This window comes from Equus quagga, chromosome 1, assembly GCF_021613505.1.
Source record: "Equus quagga isolate Etosha38 chromosome 1, UCLA_HA_Equagga_1.0, whole genome shotgun sequence".
In the NCBI taxonomy this organism is placed as follows: Eukaryota; Metazoa; Chordata; class Mammalia; order Perissodactyla; family Equidae; genus Equus; species Equus quagga.
The window spans coordinates 134,207,340-134,230,589 of record NC_060267.1 but is presented as its reverse complement, the minus strand read 5'-3'; the positions used below and the strand labels follow the sequence as shown (position 1 = coordinate 134,230,589).

The 23,250-nt window shown below is 57.5% G+C and overlaps 1 protein-coding gene across 8 annotated transcripts in view; it reads left to right on the top strand.

Annotated features, from left to right (window-relative positions):
• DNAH1 (dynein axonemal heavy chain 1) overlaps positions 1-23,250 on the top strand; it is a 78,418-nt gene that overhangs the window by 54,453 nt on the left and 715 nt on the right. For 4 of the 8 annotated variants that reach the window (XM_046668217.1, XM_046668190.1, XM_046668232.1 and 1 more), the window contains 33 exons: positions 284-457; positions 1,244-1,282; positions 3,890-4,068; positions 5,187-5,417; positions 6,128-6,324; positions 6,806-6,941; positions 7,914-8,122; positions 8,353-8,524; positions 9,304-9,495; positions 9,872-9,982; positions 10,785-10,970; positions 11,405-11,596; positions 12,906-13,073; positions 13,166-13,357; positions 13,541-13,672; positions 14,183-14,308; positions 14,968-15,087; positions 15,207-15,356; positions 15,476-15,636; positions 16,527-16,752; positions 16,896-17,091; positions 17,376-17,527; positions 18,157-18,353; positions 18,601-18,745; positions 18,989-19,147; positions 19,239-19,370; positions 19,800-19,970; positions 20,055-20,234; positions 20,304-20,480; positions 21,127-21,297; positions 21,456-21,586; positions 21,896-22,301; positions 22,614-22,848. In XM_046668217.1, the coding sequence (XP_046524173.1) occupies positions 284-457; positions 1,244-1,282; positions 3,890-4,068; positions 5,187-5,417; positions 6,128-6,324; positions 6,806-6,941; positions 7,914-8,122; positions 8,353-8,524; positions 9,304-9,495; positions 9,872-9,982; positions 10,785-10,970; positions 11,405-11,596; positions 12,906-13,073; positions 13,166-13,357; positions 13,541-13,672; positions 14,183-14,308; positions 14,968-15,087; positions 15,207-15,356; positions 15,476-15,636; positions 16,527-16,752; positions 16,896-17,091; positions 17,376-17,527; positions 18,157-18,353; positions 18,601-18,745; positions 18,989-19,147; positions 19,239-19,370; positions 19,800-19,970; positions 20,055-20,234; positions 20,304-20,480; positions 21,127-21,297; positions 21,456-21,586; positions 21,896-22,301; positions 22,614-22,848 (5,745 nt within the window). Of the gene's footprint in view, positions 1-283; positions 458-1,243; positions 1,283-3,889; positions 4,069-5,186; positions 5,418-6,127; positions 6,325-6,805; positions 6,942-7,913; positions 8,123-8,352; positions 8,525-9,303; positions 9,496-9,871; positions 9,983-10,784; positions 10,971-11,404; positions 11,597-12,905; positions 13,074-13,165; positions 13,358-13,540; positions 13,673-14,182; positions 14,309-14,967; positions 15,088-15,206; positions 15,357-15,475; positions 15,637-16,526; positions 16,753-16,895; positions 17,092-17,375; positions 17,528-18,156; positions 18,354-18,600; positions 18,746-18,988; positions 19,148-19,238; positions 19,371-19,799; positions 19,971-20,054; positions 20,235-20,303; positions 20,481-21,126; positions 21,298-21,455; positions 21,587-21,895; positions 22,302-22,613; positions 22,849-23,250 lie in introns of those variants that run through there. The other 4 variants (XM_046668198.1, XM_046668209.1, XM_046668239.1 and 1 more) reach the window with 4 other exon arrangements.

Below are 23,250 nucleotides of genomic sequence, written 5' to 3'. Positions count from 1 at the left end.
GAGACATGGGCGGGGTGTCCATAAGGCATGGTAGGCACAGAGCCCAGGGCTCACAGTACTTTTAGAGGCCGACAGAAATGTTTTAGTTTCTTTTAAAATCAGAAAGAAAATGAATTTTTAGGTCAAAGAAAATTTTTAATGTATAACATTAATATATTTGTCTTTATGCCAATACTGTCGTGAATTATAATTTTTTAATATTTTGTTATGGAGGAGGAGGCCCATGAAATTCATAATGCAGCCCTGGGCAGAGTCCCCTCCTCACTTCCTGCCCCCACTCTAGGAGCCTTCAAGAACCTGGTGGATATTAACTTTATCTGTGCCATGGGCCCCCCGGGGGGAGGCAGAAATGCCATCACCCCGCGGCTGACACGCCACTTCAACTACTTGTCCTTTGCTGAGATGGATGAGGTCAGCAAGAAGCGCATCTTCTCCACCATCCTGGGCAGTTGGGTGGGTGAGTATTGGGTGGGAGCGGGGGAGGCCATGGGCAAAGGCAGAAGCCCAGGCCAGTTAAGCTACGCCAAGGACAGCTGGACAGCTGCTGGAAAAAGCAGAGTGGCTCACCTCAGTCCTGGCTTCACCCCTTACTCATCTATGTTACCTTTGGCAAATTCATGAGCCTCTTTCTGAGCCTCAGTTTCTTCATCTGTAAAGTGGGTGATAATGTTAGTGTCCATCACCCCAAGTTGTGAAGGTTAAATAAGACATTGCATGAAGAGCATCTAGCGTGAAGCTTGGTACATGGTGACTGCTGAATATATGATATGTACACATATGCATTCACCTGCATAAGTACACACGAATATGTTAGTACTTGCTCAGAAACTCTGGTGGAAAGATGTTACTTTTATAAATCAGGAAAAGCCACCAAGATCGAATGGACAACGTGGTGCTGATCTTCCATAGGGCTTGGGGAGAAGTCTGCCCCAAAATGCAGTTTCCCCTTACCACCCTACATCTCACCAAACACACTCTGACCATTAAACTCCATTTGGCACTGTGCCAGCTGATGGGTGGTGGGAGTCAGGCCCTCCCTCCTCTGGCCTGGTTCACCCTGCCCCCAAGGACCACAGGCCAGACCTTGCCTACATGCCCACCTTGGGCTGGGGACCACATTGCTCTGAGGAGGCGGGTGGTTGGTGGCTGCTCTGGGAGCTGCTCACCTGGGCACAGCCGGCCGAGGTGGGCAGCAAGGGGCCTACCTAACTCCGAGCCCTGTGTTTCTCCCTCAACCCTCTAGATGGACTCCTTGGAGAAAGAAGTTACAGGGAGCCCGTGCGTAAGTGCACGCTTGGGCAGGGCCTGGGAGGGCCTGGATGGGCAGGGGATGCTGATTCCAGGGTGAGCCCTGGGGTCTGGGTGGGTGTGGCTAAGGCTGGGGTCTAGGGGCCACAGTGAACCATCCTCAGGCTCATGTGGACCACTGCTAGAGCAAAGGTTAGCACCGGGGCCAACAGCCTCCATAGGCTCATTCACCCATTCTTATAGCCAGTCTGACCCATAGTAGAAGCAAAGTAAATGTGAGCTGAATGAATGAATAAAGGATTCCAACAAACTGCCCCCCATGTGAAGAAGCAGAGGCTCCAAAGAGAGCTGGCATCTCCAAGGAGCAGCATGAGCCAGAGAGCCAGGGGTGATCTGTGGCAGGAGCTGGGCAGCCGTCGTGTGGCGGCCTTAAACAGGGCACATGGGTCAGTCATTGCGGCAGGGCAACTGACCACTCCAGACCTCTATCCCCGCCTCACGTCCCGCCTCTTCCCCCTGCTTCAGCCGAAAGAGGCCATCAGAAGACAGTGCCCTCTTTAGGCCTCCATATCCACTGCTTACCTGCGCCCAGGCCCCCGTGGGCCCAGTCTTCTTTCCCATTATGGTCAGTGAACTTCCCTGCACCCGGGTGAGGCCCAGGCCTCCTCTTAGGCTCGAATCCCATCCCCTGTTCCGTGCTTGAGGACCTGGCTCCACACCCCCAACACCAGTATTCCCTTCCCCACTGGGCTACTCCATCAGCACGCAAACATGTCCCGATTTCTCCCATCTTAACAATAAAACACAAAACAACCTCTCTTGGCCCCTTCCCACTCCCCCCGGGGCCATCACTCCATTTGTCTGCTCACCTTGACAGCAAAACTCCTCAGAAGCATTGTCTCTTCCTGCTGGCACCGGCTTTCTCCTCCCACTTTCCCTTGAGCCCTCCAGTCCTCTCATGTGGCCAGACCAAAACTCAGCTCTCAGTCCTCACCTTCCCAGGCTGTGGCACTGTTGGTGGCAGCGTTGACCTGGCGACAGCCCCTCCTTCCCGCAGCATGATTCTCTCAGCTCTCCCCTCTTCCTAGATTGAGCCCAGATTGACTGGGGCTGTCTCTCCAGTCTCTTCTCCCTCTAACCACACTTTCCCAGGACAATCTCATCCCACTCCTGGCAATAACCGCTATCTTAGTGCTGATGATGCCTGAGTCCATGTCTTCAGTCCAGACTGCTCTCCTGAACCCCCGACCCCACATCTCCTCTCAGTTGTCCACTGGGCATCTCATCTGTCAGGAGGTCCTGCCGCCTCTCTCTCCAGAACCCATCCCAAATGGGCCGCTGCTCACCACCCAGCCACCTCCTCATTCTCACTCACCCAGCCATTGTAGCAGCCCCCTCCCTGGTCCCCCTGCTTCTGCCTTCACCCCGTGTCTGCCCATCCATCCTCCACTTGCAGCCAGAGGGACCCATTCAGACATTAAATCAGATCACATTCCCCCTCCTCTCTCTCTCTCTCTCTCTCACGCAGGTAAGAGCCCAAGTCCTGACAGTGGCAGGCAAAGCTGTCCATTCCCCCTTGGCATCTCTCTCCTCTCACCCCCTCCTTGCTGGTCCTTAACAGCCCAGGTGCGGCCGCCTCAGGGCCTCCACCCTCGCTGTCCCCTCTCTGGAACACTTTCTTCAGTTCTGGCCTGCTTGTACCTCACTTCTTCAGATCTCTGCTTGAGCATCCTCCTCAGTGAGGCCTCCGCCAGCATTTATGTCCAGTCCTCACCCAGGCTTTCCCCTGCTGCCAGTCTCTCCACAGCACTTTCTGTTGTCCGTTTACTGTCCACTTTGCATGTGGGTCTGTTCATTGCCTGTCTCCCCACAAGAACGTCAGCCTGTTGAGGGTGAGGAGTGTGTCTGTTGGGACTGCCCGTGTGCCCAGCACCTAGAACGGTATCTGTGATAATGGATGAGCCCCTTTGTGAGCCCTCCTGCCCCTTCTTTATGTTTTTCCACCTCTAGGGGCTCCCTCTGCCCCAGGCTTCCATTGATAGAATTTTGGTTCCCAGCAAAGAGTTGGATAGTTTTCAAAGAACAAACAAATAGGTTATGTGAGTGGTGAAAGTGCAGGCTGGCGGTTGCAGTGGCTCCACGGCAGTGGTAAGCCCTGAAGGTCACGGCTGAGCTCCAGGCCTCCCATGTCCACCATGAAGTCCTGAAGCCTGTGTTGACCATGTGACTCTCCCCATGTGTGGCTCAAAGCTGGCATGTTTCAGGTCTGGTTCACAGCCCCATAGGGCAAGGCAGCAATGGCCCCGCCCAGCACTGACTCCATTAGTGTCCCTAATTCCATGAGTGTGTCCCAGTGCCCCAATGCATGGACAGCCTACATCAATAATAAGGATGTGAAAGCAGGGAGCTCAGAGCAGATGATTCCTCACTCTGAGGTGGGGGCATCAGGAAGGCCTTATGCATAAGGAGGAGGAGGTATCCGAGAGGGGCTGAAGGGTGAGCGGAATCCAAGGATGTAGGCTGGGGAAGGAGGTCTGGGGGAGAACACAGCACCGGCAAAGGCAAAGGGGGTTAGGATCTGCAGAGACTGTGCAGGGAGCTCCCACCTGTGTGACCCAGGCCCACTCTCCTATTCCCACAGCTGGAGCCCCCAACATCGCCCACTTCACAGATCCCCTCGTGGAAGCCACCATCATGGTGTACTCCACCATCACGTCCCAGCTGCTGCCCACCCCGGCCAAGTCCCACTACACCTTCAACCTGAGGGACCTCTCCAAAGTCTTCCAGGGCATGCTCATGGCCAACCCAGCCAAGATCGAGGTGAGGACCTGGCAGACCCCTTCCCCAGTGTCCATGGAGGAGTGTCCAAGCTGTCCTCATTGTCCTCCCCAGCCCCCAATTTCAGGCGTCCCTGCCCAAACACTCCCCAGCCTTGATCCGAGTAGACCCAGAGTGGAGCTGGGGATATGGCGGGCCAGGCCCCCAAGAGCCCTGCCTTCATGCAGCTGAGCCCCATCTTACAGGTCAAAACCAAACCGACAATGGCAGCTGTGATGGGGGTCACCCAAGAGAGGGAGCCAGGGCAAGGCAAGCGAGAGAGAGGGCTCCTGATGGAAGGCCTGGGTGTGAGAAGATTTGGGGAGCGAGTGGGTGGGATGCCTCTTTGGTTCCAGGAACAAAAGGCACCCAGGTGGAAGGAGCAGGAAGTATAGCAGGGAGCGGGGTGTCAGATGTGCTGGGGAGGCTGGGACAGACTCTGAGGGTCTGCCATGAGGAGGGATGGGTGATGGATTGGCAGTTTGGAATGGGGAATGGACAGGTCAGTGTGTGTGGAGCCTGGGGCCGGGGAGAGAGGGTGAGCAGGGCAGAAGCCAACCCTGGCCTTGCCAAACTATAGCCAAAGGAGCTGAGAAAAAAGCCTGGGCAGTCTTCTGAGGGTGGTCCAGTCACCCAGGAAGAGGTGGGGAGCCAGAATGGAGGTGGCAGCAGAGACATAGAAGGGGGCAGAGTCAGAGGGGATTTGTGGGTCAAGTCAGTGGGGCTTGCTGAGTGGTTAAATGTAGGGTGTTGGGAAGGAGTAGAAGATTTGGGCATTCCTCCCAGGCGTATGGTTTGGGGACCCATAGGAGCCAAAAGAGGGGAGAAGTAATGATCAGCTATTAGAGCTGGGTGCCCACCAGGCACTTGGCCAACTGGGCCTGGACCTGGGGCTGGAGAGACCCAGGCAGCACTGTGTAGTTCACTCCATCCTCAGCCGCTCAGTAGACTCACCTTCCAGCAGCCCCTGCACATGGCCCTGGCTGGGTCTCGGTGGGAGAGCCAGGCCTGGGTCAAGGCTCAGGAGCTGTAGCTCTCCCATACCCCCCTACCCCTGGTGCTTTGAGGGGTGGCTGAGGGCCCAGGGCCGAAGGTGGGCACTGATGCTGGGGCGGCCGCAGGACAAGGTGCAGCTGCTGCGACTGTGGTACCATGAGAGCTGCCGTGTGTTCCGTGACCGCCTGGTGAACCAGGAGGACCGCAACTGGTTTGACAAGCTCTTGGAGAGCCACATGGAGCGGTGGGAGGTGGCCTTCAACGAGGTCTGCCCCTTCCAGCCCATCCTCTACGGGGACTTCATGTCACCAGGCTCTGACGTCAAGTCCTATGAGCTCATCACCAGCGAGAAGAAGGTGAGGGGCCCGGCTGGTGCCCTACCCGCAGCGGGGGCCTCTTCACTCTGTCCCCCTGCAAACCAGGCCCTGGGCAGCCACCGATAACAACCATCATGCTATGACTAGAGGGTCAGGACCCTGGGCTAGAAGGCCAGCTTGGAGACTTCAGGCCAGCGCTTGCCTCTCTGAGTCCCCATTTCCTCGCCTGTCAAATGGGTACAGCAGGCCCTGCTTGGCTCAGCTCTGAGGACAAATCTATGGTTCATCTGAGATGGGCTCTGTAAATAGAGACATACTGTGCCCATTTGAGGAGCTCTCATCCCACCCACAGAGGGGCAGAAGGGCCCCTGGGACCATGGGTCTGCATCAGGACCCCAGGGATGCAGGAAAGAGGGCTCAGTCAGTGGTCTCAGAGCTGCGTGGCTGGAGTGAGACTTCTGATGGTTTCTCTCCACACACATCCTCCCCTAGTTCCCTGGAGGGTCCCAGGTCAGTACATCCTGGTGAGCCACAGAGGGAATAGGCAGGGCTCTGACCCTGACCCTCAGGCCTCAGTGTATCTGATAGGTTAGGCCTCGTTCAGGCAGACCTGGCTTCTTAAGGCCCAAAACCTCCCGACGCACAGAGGAGCAGAGCCGGCTATGGGAGTGGGAGTGCTTCTTGTCAGTGGACCCCAATGTGTGGGGACAGAGGGAGGACCCAGCTCTCCCCATTCCCTGGCCCCCCAGATGAGGCAGGTAATCGAGGAATATGTGGAGGACTACAACCAGATCAACACAGCCAAGCTGAAGCTCGTCCTCTTTGTGGATGCCATGAGCCACATCTGCCGTATCAGCCGCACCCTTCGCCAGGCGCTGGGCAATGCGCTGCTGTTGGGCGTGGGTGGTAGTGGCCGAAGCTCCCTCACACGGCTCGCCTCGCACATGTGAGGGTCCCCAGGCGTGGTGTGGGCAGTGGGTGGCTGGTGTCAGGCTGTTGCTTCCATCCATATTCTTCCACGGTGGGAGCCTGGAGCCCCCCTGAGCCGGACCCATCAAGCCCATGGGCTTCTGGAGGGACTGGGAACGGGACCTGGGCTCAAAGGAGAGCAGCTGCCTTCCCCTTTGGTGCTGTGGGGTGGGGGATGAAGCTGTAGGCATCCGGGAGGGATTCTTAGAGGAGGCAACCGTGGGCCTGCTCTCAGAATCAGAACTGGGAGGATGGAAGGGAATTGCATTCCAGGCCAAGGGAGCAGCTTGAGCATAGATTTGGAGACAAGAGACCATGTTCAGGACCTGGAGAGTCTGAAGATCTGCCCAGGGTGGAAGCAAAAGTCTGGATGGCGAGGGTGGGGCATGGGCACCCACTAGCCCCTCAGCACTTGGCCCCATGCTCTGGCACACCGCCTCCCGAAGTCCTGTTTCCAGGGCCGAGTACGAGTGCTTCCAGATTGAGTTATCCAAGAACTACGGCATGACAGAGTGGCGCGAAGATGTCAAGAAGGTCTTGCTTAAGGCTGGCCTGCACAGCCTGCCCATCACCTTCCTGTTCTCGGACACCCAGGTGCCACCGCCATGGGCAGTGGGCAGGGTCCAGGGTGGGCTGGATATAACCCCATCCCAGTGTGGCATCCTGGAAGGTGGTCAGTTCTTCGTGTCCAGGTCACTTGTCAGTGGGGTGGATCTTGGGAGGAATGGCTGGGACAAGGTGGAGGCCACAGATGGGTGGGTCAGGTGCATGGGACCGAACCCAGCTTCTTAGAGCTAAGGGGGCATAGATCATTACAAGGCCCAAAGGTAAAGAAGGCCTCTGGCACCATGGCTGATCACAAGCAACACCTGACTCACTGGCCAACAGCTTCTCACTCAAGGACCACAGGACCTGTGCCCAAAGTGCTGTGCCCATGGCTTCCTTCTTGGAGGCTGCTCCCTCTGGAGCTCCCTAGGCATGAGGCCTCTCCCCGGTTCTCTGTGAGAAGGAGAGGTTGTGCTCTGGGGCCTCAAGACAAACAGAGCAGTGCTTAAACCTGCTGGAGGTTGGGGTTGGGCTGAGGCTGAAGCCCTGGAATACGCTCTGCCCTGGACAAGGGCCCCTCTACTCCCAGCCCTGCTCCTACCCCCGGGCTCCTTTCATGAAGTCAGGCAAGTGAGGGTGCCCTCTGGCATAGGCCACGTTACCATATGAGATAGGCAAGGACTCATTTCTGCCTGTGGCCTGGTTTCCTCCTGTGAGTACACTGAGGCATAGAGAGGCCTGGAAAGTGAGGAGGAAGGTGCCATATCTCCCACCCAGGACCCAGGGCCCTTCTACAGCCCAGGGGTGATGTTCAGGCTCTCTTCTGTAGGGCAGGCCTGGGAGCAAGTCCCAGACCACAACTTGTGAGGTCACTTGTGTGACCCTGGGCTTCTCTGAGCCTTAGTGGCATGATCTGTAAAATGGGACTGTTGTGAAGTTTCCAGTGAAACTATGATCATGGAGCCCAGCACCTAGGGGCCGTCATCAAGGCTCAGCTCCTCTACCCCCATCTCTCCCCAGATCAAGAATGAGTCCTTCCTGGAGGACGTCAACAACATCCTGAATTCAGGTGACATTCCCAACCTCTATACTTTGGATGAGCAGGACCAGATTGTCAACACCATGCGGCCCTGTATCCAGGAGCAGGGCCTGCAGCCCACCAAGGCCAACCTCATGGCGGCCTACACTGGGCGTGTGCGTAGCAACATCCACATGGTGCTGTGTATGAGGTACAGGTGGCCATCATGGCCACGCAGGAACAGCAGGGCTGGGTGGGGGTGCACCTGGGCTTGCTGTGAAAAGAAGTGGCCCAGGCCTGGCCACCATGCCATTGGGTCCAAGCTGCTGTGCCGTTGCATCCTGGCTGCCATGCCACAGGGCTGTGGAAGGGCCCTGGGTCCAGGGTTTCTGGGGGTATAAGTCTGTGTCTCGTGGCCTCATTTGGACCCCTGACCCCCAGCCCCATCGGAGAGGTCTTCCGAGCTCGCCTGAGGCAGTTCCCCTCCCTGGTCAACTGCTGTACCATCGACTGGTTTAACGAGTGGCCAGCAGAAGCCTTGGAATCTGTGGCCACCAAGTTCCTGAATGAGATCCCAGAACTGGAAGCCACCACTGAAGTAATTGAAGGACTGGTAGGTACCTTGGTGAGGAGCAAGCCCTTGGGGAAAACTGTTTAGGTTTTGACTTGGGGGTCACCTAGGCCTGCGTGAGAGTTCCAGGCCCACCACTGATAGTAAGCCTTTGGGCAGCCAACTTTACCTATCTAAGCCTCAGTTTCCTCATCTGTATAATGGGAGTGCCACAGGGTCATCATGGTGACATAGGAGGTTGGGCACACAGTCACACTGTCACTGTTTCTCTTATTCCCGGAGGGCCTTGTGGTAGCTTTCTTCAGAGAGCCCACTGACACAACCCAGAGGCCATAGATGGGGGGGCTCGATTTTGCTGGTCCAACCCAAGAGAGTGATGGTCACAGGGGGCCCAGAGCAGGGTAGCCCATGTCCTGCCCCACTGTGCTGAGGCCTTGGGCCTTCCCTCCCCTCAAGTCCAACCTCCGAGGGGGATCCCACCTTAGGCCTCTCAGACAGAGGCAGGTCATGGGGCACTGTGACAAGGGCACTGGGCCAAGAGCTGAGAGACACCTGGGTCCATGTGCAAAGCCATCTCTGCCCTTGACAGCTATGTGAACTTGAACAAGCCCTTTGACTTCTCTGGGTTGTGGGATTTTTATCTGCAGAATAGGTGACCTTGACCTGGCGGTCGTGAGAATCATAGGAAAGAATGAATGTGAGGGGCATCGGGGTTCCTACACATGGCTCCCTCCTCGGGACCAGGCTGCAGTAGCTTCAAGGGTGCCTCGTCTTTGCTGGGGGCTCTACAAGGCTGGCATCAGTGGTCTCCCACCCCACAGATTCAGGTTTGCGTGTATGTTCACCAGTCGGTGGCCAGGAAGTGTGTCGAGTACCTGGCCGAGCTGGCCCGCCACAACTATGTGACCCCCAAGAGCTACCTGGAGCTGCTCAATATTTTCTCCATCTTCATTGGGCAGAAGAAACAGGAGCTGAAAACTGCCAAGAACCGCATGAAGAGTGGTCTCGACAAGGTGGGCCGGGGTGGGGCCTTGTGGTCAGCTGCTAGCTGCCCATGGTTCTGCCCACTCCTTCTAAGCCCTGAACCAGCCCAGCCTTTCAACGGGCAGCCTACAGTGTTTAAATGGTGTCTTCCTCCCTCACCAAATGAGCAAAAGCTGCTGGCCAAGGGCAAGGCCAAAGCAGGTCACCCCACAGATTCTCAGAGAACTGCTCCCTTCTTCTGGGGTCCAGTGGGCAACCTAGGGGCTGCTGAAGCTGCCGGGCACAGTCTCTCACTCATGAATGAGGGTGGTGCTGCAGGGTCCTCTTCCCTGCCCCCTCCAGGATCAGCTCTCTCTCTGGTCTCCTGTCACACCTAATTTCCTCTCTGTGCCCCCCACCCCACAGCTGCTGCGTACTTCCGAAGACGTGGCCAAGATGCAGGAGGAGCTAGAGATTATGCGCCCCCTGCTGGAGGAGGCTGCCAAGGACACTACGCTCACCATGGAGCAGATCAAGGTTGGGGTGCTCTCGGGGCTCCCCTCCCTGATGTCTGACTATGTCTGAGGATGCTCAGCATCTGCATGCAACCATAAGATCGCTAGCTGCTCGACCTCTACGGGGTGCATAGCCTCTTGGGGCCCAGTTTCCTCTTTCAGTAGTCATTTTTTATTCAACAAATGCTTGCTCAGAGCCTGTTCTATGCCAGGCACTACAGTGGCCAGGGGGTATGGCGAAGGACAAGACAAACAACACGGACTGAGTGGCAGGGCCACCACAGGCAGCCAAGCAGAATCTGCCTGAATCTGCCTCTGAAATCTTCTGAATCTGCATGAGGGTCCTGTCTGTCCGCCCCCCGCAACAGCTCCCCCGACGGCATTCAAGGGCCCTGCCCTCACAGCAGACATCGCAGATTTGCATATTCCTCTTGACAGCTTCCTGGCAGGAGTAGTCATGTCCTGCTCTACAAAGTCAGTGTATTGAAAAATTTTCCAGCAGATGGAAAGAAAGTGACTTGCAAGCGGAGCACCTTTCTTCATCTTGCATGGAGGTGCCCTGAGGGCTTAGGGGTTCCTGCCCCATGGGGCATTTATGCTCAAGTATGTAAAATCCTGAGCCCCATGCCAGGCCCACAGTGAGCACTCAGTTTTGGAAGGGGCTCCTAGCATTCCCAGATCTCCATGGCCTGTCTTAGCTCAAAGGGACCCTGGAGAATGGGGCATCCCAACTCTCATTTCTTGCAGAGAGGAGAAAGGGGAAGAGGGCACACTTGTCTCTGATGCTGGTCACCAGCTGAGCCTTCCCTGCCTTGGGTCCCCAGGTGGACACGGCCATTGCCGAGGAGACCCGGAATTCAGTGCAGGCAGAGGAGATCAAGGCCAACGAGAAGGCCAGGAAGGCACAAGCTATTGCCGACGATGCTCAGAAGGATCTGGATGAGGCTCTGCCAGCCCTGGATGCAGCCCTGGCCAGCCTGCGCAACCTCAACAAGAATGATGTGACTGAGGTGGGCAGCCAGGCATCTCCTGGGTTCCTTCCCCCTGGCATCCCTCCCTGGTGCCTCTTGAGTTCTGGCCCCTAGGCTCTCCCTCTACACGTTGCTTGGGGGCCATGTACCAAGAGGCGAGGGCAGAACTAGGTCCTGAACCCAACTGCCTGCATTACCTCCTTATACCAGCCCCCAGGGCCTGGGGAGGCACATGAGGAGGGCTTCGGGCCCTGAGAAATGAGTGTTGAGACCTCATGGCCAAGCCTGAGTATGTGGAGAAGCAGTAGGAGCCACAGGCTGAGGCAGACCTCAAGGGATCTCCAGGCATGCCCTTTGTCTGTGGTGGTAGGGACTTGGTTTGCGAGGCCCACCCTGTCAGGCAGCTGTCCCTGCCTAGGGATACCCACTCAGTGATGGACCTCCTCCTTCCCCACGCTTGGCCTGGCCCACAGGTGCGTGCCATGCAGCGGCCACCCCCAGGTGTGAAGCTGGTCATAGAAGCTGTGTGCATCATGAAGGGCATCAAGCCCAAGAAGGTGCCTGGAGAGAAGCCTGGCTCCAAGGTGGATGACTACTGGGAGCCCGGCAAGGGGCTGCTGCAGGACCCTGGCCGCTTCCTCGAGAGCCTCTTCAAGTTCGACAAGGTAAGCGTGCCAGGCACCCAGCCAGCCAGTGAGTGAGGACGGACAGGACTCAGCGGGGCAGGGAAGTGGGGAGAGGAGCCTGCCCCACCACAGTGCTGATGTCTCTGTTCCGTCTCCCTCTGCCTGCAATACACACAGCCTTGTGGCCACAGAACTGACTGGGACCAGATCCTCCCCAAGGAGCTCTCTGACTGGTGGGGGTGACAGACAGACCCACCAGCAGATGGGTATGGAGGAAATCAGGACCCGTGCTGGCTCCTGTGCCCATAGGGCATCACCCACAACAACTGCTAGGCTCTGCAGTCTCGAAATTCTCTCTTGTAGCCTTTCCTCCCTGTGACCCCCGTGACCCAGGTTTAGACCTTCACCATCTGCTCCACCATCACTTCTCCCTCAGCCTCAGCCCATTAGTTTCAGCTTCCCCTGTCTGTCTCTGGGTTTCTATGTCTGCCTGTCCATCTAGGCTCTCTGTGTCCATGGGCATGTGCTCTTTCAGCGGTAGCTTCCTGGTTAAGTCAGCCTGGAAATCACAGCCCTCTTGGAGGGCCCCTCTCCTGCCTAGAAATTAGCAAGGGGGCAACTGCCTGTCCCACATAGGCTACTTCCCTTCTCCCCACCATGTGTCAGTGTTGGGGTCCCGGGAACTTCCCAGGCTGCACTGGGAGGGTGAAGGCTCATCTCAGCAGCAACTGGACCTCGTACGGGCTCCCCATCCCTCCTCTTCCTCTTCCATCAGACCGGAAGCAGCAGCCCTGCAGGCCTGACTAAGCCCAAATCAGGAGTGCTCAGGGTCAGTGCTCAGGCTCCCCTGGTCCCAGGCTCTGACGTCTGGGAGCTCATGAACAATGTAGATTCTTGGGCCTATCATGAATTACAAGATTGGGCCCTCCCAGGGTGAGATAAGAGCCCCGGGGTGTGGAGAGCTCTCGAGGTGAGGATTTGTACCCTTGTACATGAGCCTGGTTGGGCACCAGAACCACTCACTCATCTCCACACCTGTCAGGAAGTGGCCCTTGTGTCTAAATGAGTTTTAAATGGGGCCTGTGTATTATCAGATCTTGATCATCATTATCAGATCAGTCATTTCTCAAGGAAGAAATTTCCAATCATATTATCTGAAATCCTGGAACAGAATTTCCTCTTCTGGCCAGCCCTTCTGGGTTGTGTTTATTTCCTAAGGAGGATACCTGCACGGAGGCTTGCATGGGACATGGGGCACAGAAGCAGGATCAGGGTGTCCCTCAGCAGGCCCCACTGTCCTGTCATCCCTGAGAAGTAGCCCCCTGAGGCTCATGGTTCCCATCCCCAGGACAACATTGGGGAGGCGGTGATCAAAGCCATCCAGCCATACATTGACAATGAAGAGTTCCAGCCAGCCGCCATTGCCAAGGTGTCCAAGGCCTGCACCTCCATCTGCCAGTGGGTGCGCGCCATGCACAAGTACCACTTTGTGGCCAAGGCCGTGGAGCCCAAGCGGGTGAGGGCTAGGTGGAGAAAGAGGGCAGGGGAGGTGGGGTGTGGGCTCCCCTGGGGCACTTGGCAAGCTGGCCCTGCGCCCTCCACCTGCAGCAAGCCCTGAGGGAGGCCCAGGACGACCTGGAGGTGACACAGAGGATCCTGGAGGAGGCGAAGCAGCGCCTACGCGAGGTGGAGGATGGCATTGCCATGATGCAGACCAAGTACCGAGAATGCATCGCCAAGAAGGAGGAGCTGGAGTTGAAGTGTGAGCAGTGTGAGCAGCGGCTGAGCCGTGCAGACAAGGTGCACACACCCCTCCTGGGAGGGCCTGTGGACATAGCCTACCCCAAACAAACACTGGAAGGGCCTGGGTGGTGGGGTCCTGGGGTGGCTGTCCACACCCCCTCCCTGGCAGCCTTAGGGGCAGGGACACCCAGGCCCCCGGCCCAGCCTCCCAGAGCCCACCTCAAGAGGCTTCCTCTGCAGCTCATCAACGGGCTGTCAGATGAGAGGGTGCGCTGGCAGGAGACAGTGGAGAACCTGGAACACATGCTTGACAACATCTTCGGTGATGTGCTGGTGGCTGCTGGCTTTGTGGCCTACCTGGGCCCCTTCACGGTAAGGTGGCCCCAGCCCTGCCTGGGGCAGCCTCATCTCTCAAAAAGGCCCTGCCTTGAGGCCTCACTTCCATGAGGGGCAGCCTGTGGGGCAGCTCTTCCCGCACACACTCATTCAACAAGCACTTATCAGGCACCCCATCTGAGCCAGGTGCTGTTCCAGGCACTAGTGATACAGAAGTGCACAAAACAGCTAGAAAACCCACCCTGGCGGGGTTGGCCTTCTATGAAATATGAGCTCACACTTCTGTGCTTGCTGTGTGCATCTCATTCAGTCCTCACAGCTGCCCTGACAGTGGGCATTGTTGACATTACCCTTGTTTCATAGATGAGGGGCTGAGGCTTATGGAGGCCAAGGAAGTCACTCAAAGTGGGACTAAAGTGCTGGCTTCTGGCTCCCTGGCTGAGCTCTGACCTCTGTGAACAACTGCCGAATTCTGGGGGGCAGAGGGAGTGGGGAGGCCATCACGGGTGTGGTGGTGGGGTGGCCCTGAGTCTGGCATCTCCCCAGGGCCAGTACCGCACAGTGCTCTACGACAGCTGGGTCAAGAAGCTCACAGAGCACCAGGTCCCACACACCTCTGAGCCCACACTAATCGGGACACTGGGGAACCCTGTGAAGATCCGCTCATGGCAGGTGCCTTCCCCGGGGGATGGAGCCACTGGGCCGGGCGTGCGGCATCGTCCAGGTTGGGCCGGGAGCCTCCTGCCTCCCTCCCACCCTCTTTCCTGGGTCTGCTTACTGAACCCACTGGGGGCCAGCTAGTGGGTGGTGGGTAGGAGAGGAGAAAGCAATGTGGAGTGTGGCACAGATTTACCTAACTGTGGGCAGACAGTTCAAGGCGTGCTTGTAAGAGTGGGGTGGGGTGCAGGAGCAGTGTTCAAAGTGACAGTTAGGAAACATTCCCTAAAAGAAGTTGTGTCTGAGCTAGACCCTGAAGGACAGGTAGAGTTGGCACAGGGAGAGAACCAAGAGGCTGTAGGCAGAGGCCAAGGCTGAGCCTAGGTGAGGAGGGCCGATGGGCTGCGGGCTCGTGAAGATGGTTTGACTGAACAAGGACTTGGTAGGCAAGAGGACAGAGAGGCCCACTGAAGGAGGGTGTCAGGAGCCAGCCTAGGAGCAAGAGAGAGACAAGAGTCCTGGGGGCTGAGAACTTGCATGCACTGTCGCCTGCCCCCTCCAAGGCGGCAGAGTAAGGAGAGGGAAGACACAGCCAAAGCTGGGAGTAGCTGGTGCCGCAGCTGACCCTGCTCATGTGAGAGCCCTCCCCTAGTTGGGTGTCTGGTGCCCCACAGATTGCTGGCCTTCCCAACGACACACTGTCAGTGGAGAATGGGGTCATCAACCAGTACTCCCAGCGCTGGACCCACTTCATTGACCCTCAGGGCCAGGCCAACAAATGGATCAAGAACATGGTGAGCCACCTGGCTGAGTGCTGCCACCCGACCCAGCTGGGCTTAGCAGGTGCAGGGAGTAGATGAGCCTCAGGCTGGCTCTCAGCCCCAACAGCCCCGACTTGCCCCTGTGCCCACAGGAGAAGGACAGTGGGCTGGATGTGTTCAAGCTGAGTGACCGTGACTTCCTGCGCAGCATGGAGAACGCCATCCGCTTTGGCAAGCCTTGCCTTCTAGAGAATGTGGGCGAGGAACTGGACCCGGCCCTTGAGCCGGTGCTGCTCAAGCAGGTAGGCCTTCAGTGGTCGGGGAGAGTGGCTCGTTAGTGTGGACAGGGGAAGGGGAAGCCCTGCCCCTGCTGCCCTGATGAAGCCCAGACCACAGTACTTGCCCACCCCACCTGCCACAGACATACAAGCAGCAGGGGAACACTGTGCTGAAGCTGGGGGACACAGTGATCCCCTACCACGAGGACTTCAGGATGTACATTACCACCAAGCTGCCCAACCCACACTACACGCCCGAGATCTCCACCAAACTCACCCTCATCAACTTCACCCTGTCCCCCAGGTAAGCCCCCAGCTCCAGGGCCCCCACATGTCAGTTCTGCCTCAGCCTGCCCAGCTGCCCTTCTCCCACCCACAGGCCAGGACTCAGGGGGTCTTTCCCCGACTCAGAGGCTCCACCAGCTTCCTCCCAGGCACTGTGGCATTCCAGGCCTTTCTATCCCCTCCACTAACTCCCCTTACTTGCCACTGTTTCTACCTAAGGACTCCCACCCCCAACCCATCTGATCCCTGGTCAGGACTCCCCAGCCTCCTTGGCCAGCTAGCCCCACCTCTTTCAGATACCCTTCCCCCATCGCTCAGCCCTTGTTGGGCCTTTATGCACTCACTCCCAGAGCTGTCCTGGAGCCCTGAGTCAGACATGTTCTGGCTCCTTGCACCCAAGACCTGTTTCTGCCTTTGCCGCCATGAACACAGGCATTATGGCTTTTGCTGGCCACCCACACAGAACCCACAGGCCCCAAAGGCCCCACAGGCCCCCAGACTTCACACGTCCACTCCATGATAAGGCCTCTATGCTAGTGACCACCACGAACCTCTCCACAGATCAGGGGGTGAAAATGCCCTTAAGGCCTGTCCCTCCCAGTCACCCACAGCCCCCTCCTGCTGAGAGGGAATTTTTTTGGAGAGCCCAGAAGCTCACACATCCAACTACCTGGCCCCTGCTTGGATTTCAGGCTGCCACCCAAGGCCTTACTGAGAAGTGGTCACTTTGAAGCAGGCTCTGCATTAGCCCTGCAGCCTGAGACAGAGGCTAGGCCTCCTAGGCTGACACCAGCAGGGACTCTGGGCTCTTGGAGTCCCAGGAGCACAAGTAGATAGGTGAGCAGGTTCAAGGCTGGCCCTCCAGGGCCCACTAGGTGTTACAGACATGGTGTCTTCTGCTCGTGGCAGTGGCCTAGAGGACCAGCTGCTGGGCCAGGTAGTGGCTGAGGAGCGGCCTGACCTGGAGGACGCCAAGAACCAGTTGATTGTCAGTAATGCCAAGATGCGCCAGGAGCTGAAGGACATTGAAGACCAGATCCTGTATCGGCTCAGCTCCTCTGAGGGCAACCCCGTGGATGACATGGAGCTCATCAAGGTTCTGGAGGCTTCCAAGATGAAGGCTGCCGAGATCCAGGTCAGCAACTGCTGCCTACACCTACCTGTCTCTTCCTGCCTCTCCCCCTCTGCCCCAGGCCTGACCCTGTCCCCTACCCACCTTTGCCTGCTGCTCTTTGCCAGCCTACCTGGGCCTGACCACCCCTCCTACTGTACCCCCAGGCCAAGGTCAGGATTGCAGAGCAGACAGAGAAGGACATTGACCTCACACGCATGGAGTATATACCCGTGGCTGTCCGCACCCAGATCCTCTTCTTCTGTGTGTCTGACCTGGCCAATGTGGACCCCATGTACCAGTACTCCCTCGAGTGGTTTCTCAACATCTTCCTCTCAGGCATCGCCAACTCAGAGAGGGCAGGTAGCCCTGGCACACACACACACAGTGATACATTTCCACAGGGCACACACATGTAAACTCACACCCATGTTCACTTGCACATACTCTCATATCAGACTCATACCTATGTAAGAATACACACACCCCTCCCTACCCTCCTCAGGGCCCCTTTACTGGGAACTCCAAATGCCCCAAGGGGATGCTCAGACTGCCCCTGTGGCTGCTGGGGAGACTGGCTGGGCTGGACCCCAGGAAACATTTCTCCCCTCCCTCTCCCATTCTGTCATCACCTCTCTGCCCTGTAGACAACCTGAAGAAGCGCATCGCCAACATCAACCGCTACCTGACCTACAACCTCTACAGCAATGTCTGCCGCAGCCTCTTCGAGAAGCACAAGCTGATGTTTGCCTTCCTGCTGTGTGCCCGCATCATGATGAACGAGGACAAGATTAACCAGGTGCATGTGCACAGAGGTGGCCGGGTAGGCCAGTGGCCCAGGGCAGACTACCTGAGCAGTTGCCCTGTTGCAGGGCCTGGGAGAAAGAAGTAGAAGGAAAAGGCCAGACATGAGGACACAGCAAGAGCAAAGGGGCAGAGACCTCAGGAAACAGTTTCTTGCTTAAAAACAGCCAGAAAACCCTGGGTTAATTGTGGCCCAAGTGGTCTTATGAGCACAGGTCTTCTGAGCCTTGAGTGTGCTGGTGAGCACAGAGGCTCTCCTGAGCCTCCCAGCTCACGGTCTCATGAGCCCCAGGTATTTCGTGGTGTGTTGGAAAGCACTGCCTAGGTAGTGAGAGTGACAGCCATCACTGTGTGCCAGGTGCTGGGCTCACGGGAACACTGTCACCTACCCCTACAAAACCCTAGGAACAATTAGAGTTCTGATTCTTCCCACTTTCCAAGTGTGGAAACTGAGGCTCAGAGAAGTCAAATCCTTTGCTAAGGGCACAGAGTCAGGAAAAGATGGAGAGACTAACCTAGACCTGTCCAATTACCATCACCAAGAGGGACTCCATTTCTCCACCTGACAGTGGTAGGGAAGGCCCCACAGAGCCTGGGCACTAGCCTTCCCCCGTCCCTTGCCAGAGTGAGTGGCGCTACCTCCTGTCCGGGGGCTCCATCCAGGTCATGACTGAGAATCCTGCATTGGACTGGCTGTCAGACCGGGCCTGGCGAGACATTCTAGCACTTTCAAACCTACCAGCCTTCTCCACCTTCGCCCTTGACTTTGTGAAGCACCTCTCAGAATTCCAGGCCATCTTCGATAGCCCCGAGCCCCACCGGTGAGCTGGGCCCCAGGGAATGGCAAGGTGGGCACATGGAAGGGTGAGACCCTGGGAACAGTTCTGACCAGGAACCTTCCCTGAGAGGTCCCCCAGGGTTGCCTTGCAGCTGTGGCCACATCTTTTCCATGCCCCCGGCCATGTACCCCCTGAACATCTCACTCTCCTATGCTGCCCAGCTGCATAGTCCCTGCGGCCAGTGCCCTCCCACAGGTCGGCTCTCAGGGAGACGTGGGCACTATTGCAGGGAGCCCTTGCCTGGCATCTGGGACCAGTACCTGGACCAGTTCCAGAAGTTGCTGGTCCTCCGCTGCCTACGCGGGGATAAGGTTACCAACGCCATGCAGGACTTTGTGGCCACCAACCTGGAGCCACGCTTCATTGAGCCCCAGGCAAGTGCTGCCAGCCAGTGCCCAGAGTAATCCCCACTCTGCATGCCAGGGGCCTGGCTGCACCTGGACAGACCACTTTGCAGTCTTGGTCAGGCCAGGACTCCTAGCCGCCCACCAAAGGCTCTGGGAGGTTCCAGGTCCCACCAGGAAGCCCCCCCTGGGACCTCTCTGGGAGTCCCAGGTTTCCCATCCCTTGCCCTGGTCCCTGCCCCTGAAGAGTGGCCCTAGCATCTCTCCCTGCAGACAGCCAACCTGTCAGCAGTATTCAAAGACTCCAACTCCATCACGCCCCTCATCTTTGTACTGTCACCTGGCACTGACCCCGCTGCTGACCTCTACAAGTTTGCTGAAGAGATGAAGTTCTCCAAGAAGCTCTCTGCCATTTCCCTGGGCCAGGGCCAGGTAAGGGCAGGGCAGGGAGCAGGGAGGGGGCTGGGAGGCTGGAGGGTGGGGTCAGCTGTTCCCTTACCGTTCAGCGTTGCCACCACTGCAGGGCCCTCGGGCAGAAGCCATGATGCGCACCTCCATGGAGAGGGGCAAGTGGGTCTTCTTCCAGAACTGCCACCTGGCACCAAGCTGGATGCCAGCCCTAGAGCGCCTCATCGAGCACATCAATCCCGACAAGGTGTGCTGCCCCGCCCGCCACAAACCCACCGGGCCTCCTCTCCTGAGGGACCACTAATACGGCCATCTGGGACTGATGAGGCTAAATGAGATCATCCTGCAGAGTGCTCAGCCCAGCCCCAGGCACTCCCCGGACGCTCAGGAACTGATATGTAACAGGCATCGACTAGATTAATCTTCCCAGTGGCTCCCCGAGTGAATATTACCCACGGTGATGTGACTTGCCCAAGGCCACCCAGCACAGACCAGTGACCCTGGGACTTGCTGAAGCATATTTTCTTAACCAGTGGTCCATGCAACCTGGCCTGGCTCACCCCAGGCTCAGCCACCCAGGAGTCGGGCTGAGACTGGGCCAGGGTCCCTGGGTAGGAGAGTGTTGGGGCAGCTACCAGGCATGGGTCTGAATGCTCACATGAAGCACGGCCACCAGGTGCACCGGGACTTCCGCCTGTGGCTCACTAGCCTGCCCAGCAACAAGTTCCCAGTGTCCATCCTGCAGAATGGCTCCAAGATGACCATTGAGCCACCACGGGGCGTCAAGGCCAACCTGCTCAAGTCCTATAGCAGCCTCAGTGACGACTTCCTCAACTCCTGTCACAAGGTGAGGCATACTTGGCTGGTGCCCTGCCCTACCTGCCCCGCCCCCACCCCTGCCCCTCATTGCCCTGCCCTCCACCTCCCACAGGTGATGGAGTTCAAGTCCCTGCTGCTGTCTCTGTGCCTGTTTCATGGGAATGCTCTGGAACGCCGTAAGTTTGGGCCCCTGGGCTTCAACATCCCCTACGAGTTCACAGACGGGGACCTGCGCATCTGCATCAGCCAGCTCAAGATGTTCCTGGATGAGTATGATGACATCCCCTACAAGGTGGGCCAGGGACAGGCTGGGGGTGGGGAGCTGGGTGCTTGTGGGGGCCCTCACACACCCACCTCGTAGGTCCTCAAGTACACAGCAGGGGAGATCAACTACGGGGGCCGTGTCACCGACGACTGGGACCGCCGCTGTGTCATGAACATCCTGGAGGACTTCTACAGCCCCGAGGTGCTCTTCCCTGAGCACAGCTACAGCGCCTCGGGCGTCTACCACCAGATCCAGCCTACCTACGACCTCAGCGTGAGCACACCCCCAAGGGCCGTGCAGGAGAAGCCTGCCAGGCTGGGGTTCTGGGGTGCTATGAACACCTGGGTGCTGGGCGAAAGGAGACAGGGCCCCTGCCCTCCAGTAGCTCCTTTTCATTGATTAATCCATCGCTCAAAGACAGCCACAGTGAGGGAGGCAGACCCAGTCCCTGCGCCCTGGAGCTTGGGCTGTGTGGGGAGAGGCGAACTCCTGCCTCTCAGCCACTGCCTGAGCACAATTCCTCAGTTGAGGCAGAAACCTGACCCAGACCATGCAGTCAGAGGGGGCTCCCTGAGGAAATCATGCTTCAGCCAAGATGTGTAAGCAGCAGTCAGGGGCTGGGTTGGGCATTCCAGAATGTGGGTCATCAGTGTAAAGGGCCTGCAGCAGCGGGGAGTATGACAGGTTTGAGCAACTGAATGAAGGAGCAGGGAGCTGGATGGCAGTGAGAAGAGGGCTGGGAGGGAAGCAGAGACTACCCACACAGTGCCTCAGAGGCCATGGAGTCCCAAGTACAGGGAGATGTTTAAGGGTTACAACCAGGGGTGACGAGTCGGGGATGTGCTCCATTGGAGGGCCACCCCATAGGCTGGGGGTAGAGCAAAGCAGGGCTTCAGCTGTGGTCCTCCTACCCCCCCAGGGCTACCTCTCCTACATCAAGGGCCTCCCACTCAACGACATGCCTGAAATCTTTGGCCTGCACGACAACGCCAACATCACCTTTGCCCAGAATGAGACTTATGCCCTGCTCAGCACCATCATCCAGCTGCAACCCAAATCATCCTCTGTGGGCAGCCAAGGCCGGGAGGAGGTGGGTGGCAGCAGGTGGAAGGGGCCCAAGGGTTGGGCAGGGCCAGTCTCACCCACCAGCCCGCCTGCTCCCCTGTGAGAAGCAACTCTGTGTGTGTGGAATCTTGCCAGGGTTAACGGGGGCCAGCCCTGACCCCCAGTGTCTCTTTGCCCCTACAGATAGTGGAAGAAGTGGCCCAGAACATTCTGATCCAGGTGCCTGAGCCCATTAACTTGCAGATGGTGATGACCAAGTACCCCGTGCTGTATGAGGAGTCAATGAACACCGTGCTAGTACAGGAGGTCATTCGGTAATCCCCTCCCCAGCCCTGAGTTAGCGGGTCACTGAGCTGAGGAGAAATGTCAGCAAGAACTACTGTGGGCCAGATGCCACACCAAGTGCTATAAATCCATCCTCTAACTTGGCCACACTTTTATTATTTCATCTTACAGATGAGTAAACCAAGGCCTAAAAAGGTTAAGTGACCTGTCTGGGGTCACATATTTACTAAGGGCCAGAGCGGGGCTTGGCACCCAGGCTGCCCAACCCAGCTCTATGCTCTTAGCTCCTATGTTCCACCATTGTTTTTCTGTCCGTGGCCTACAACTGGGGAGTATAGATACTGCCACATGGCTCTGGACCACTGCCTGCTTCCTTGCCACTGGCTCCATAGGTACAACCGGCTGCTGCAGGTGATCACACAGACACTGCGAGACCTGCTCAAGGCACTCAAGGGGCTGGTGGTGATGTCCTCACAGCTAGAGCTGATGGCTGCCAGCTTGTACAACAACACTGTGCCTGAGCTCTGGAATGCCAAGGCCTACCCATCGCTCAAGCCACTGTCCTCATGGGTCATGGACCTGCTGCAGCGCCTGGACTTCCTGCAAGCCTGGATCCAAGGGGGCATCCCAGCTGTCTTCTGGATCAGTGGCTTCTTCTTCCCCCAGGCTTTCCTGACAGGCACGCTGCAGAACTTTGCCCGCAAGTCTATCATCTCCATTGACACCATCTCCTTCGATTTTAAGGTCTGGACACAGCCAAGGCCAGGTCAGGTGACAGTCTGGGGTACAGCCCAGGCAGGAGGGGCACTGAGGCCACAGCTGGCTGTCAATCAGGGGATCCCTGGGCAGGGGTTGGGGGGCAGGGAGAGCCAGGCTAGAAGAGGCGAGCCCCAGGAAAATCCAGAGGCAGGGCAGACTGCAGGCTACCAGCTAAAATAGCAGGTGAGAGATGGGCAGGCAGAGCTTTCAGGAGTGAGTTTGTGCTTCCTGACCCAAATTCTAACCCAGACTCTAGGTGTTTATGTGTATGGGGGCATGTCTGTGTGCCCACCACAGGTGATGCATGAGTCAGTATCAGAGCTCAAGAAAAGGCCCCAAGTGGGGTGCTACATCCATGGACTGTTCCTGGAAGGTGCCCGCTGGGACCCTGTAGCCTTCCAGCTGGCTGAGTCTCGGCCCAAGGAGCTATACACGGAGATGGCCGTCATCTGGCTTCTGCCGATCCCCAACCGCAAGATCCAGGACCAGGACTTCTACCTGTGCCCCATCTACAAGACACTAACTCGAGCTGGTACGGGGCCCAGGGTGGGGAGCCTATGCTACAGGTGGGGGCCTAGGACTGGGCCAGTCCAGGCCAGTTAGGCTGACCCAGGTTAGCTGAACAGGATGGCCAACAGAGGTCAGTCAGCACGCCTGAGACCAACTGGGCCAACAGCAGGCAGGGTAATGCCCAGAGGCTGAGCTAAGTCTAGGGGGACTGACCCCTGAGCTCAGCAGCCTCTTTTCTCCTTCAGCCAACCCACCTTGGGTCCTGGGAGCCCCAGCCTGCCAATGTTGGCTCAGAGTGGGTAACTCCTGGGCCTGGGCTGGGTCCAACAGGGAATAAGCAGTGGCATCAATTCTCCCATTCCCATCCTCAATCATCAGTGCAATAACCCTGGGCAAGCCTGAGCCTTGCTCACCAGGCAGGCTT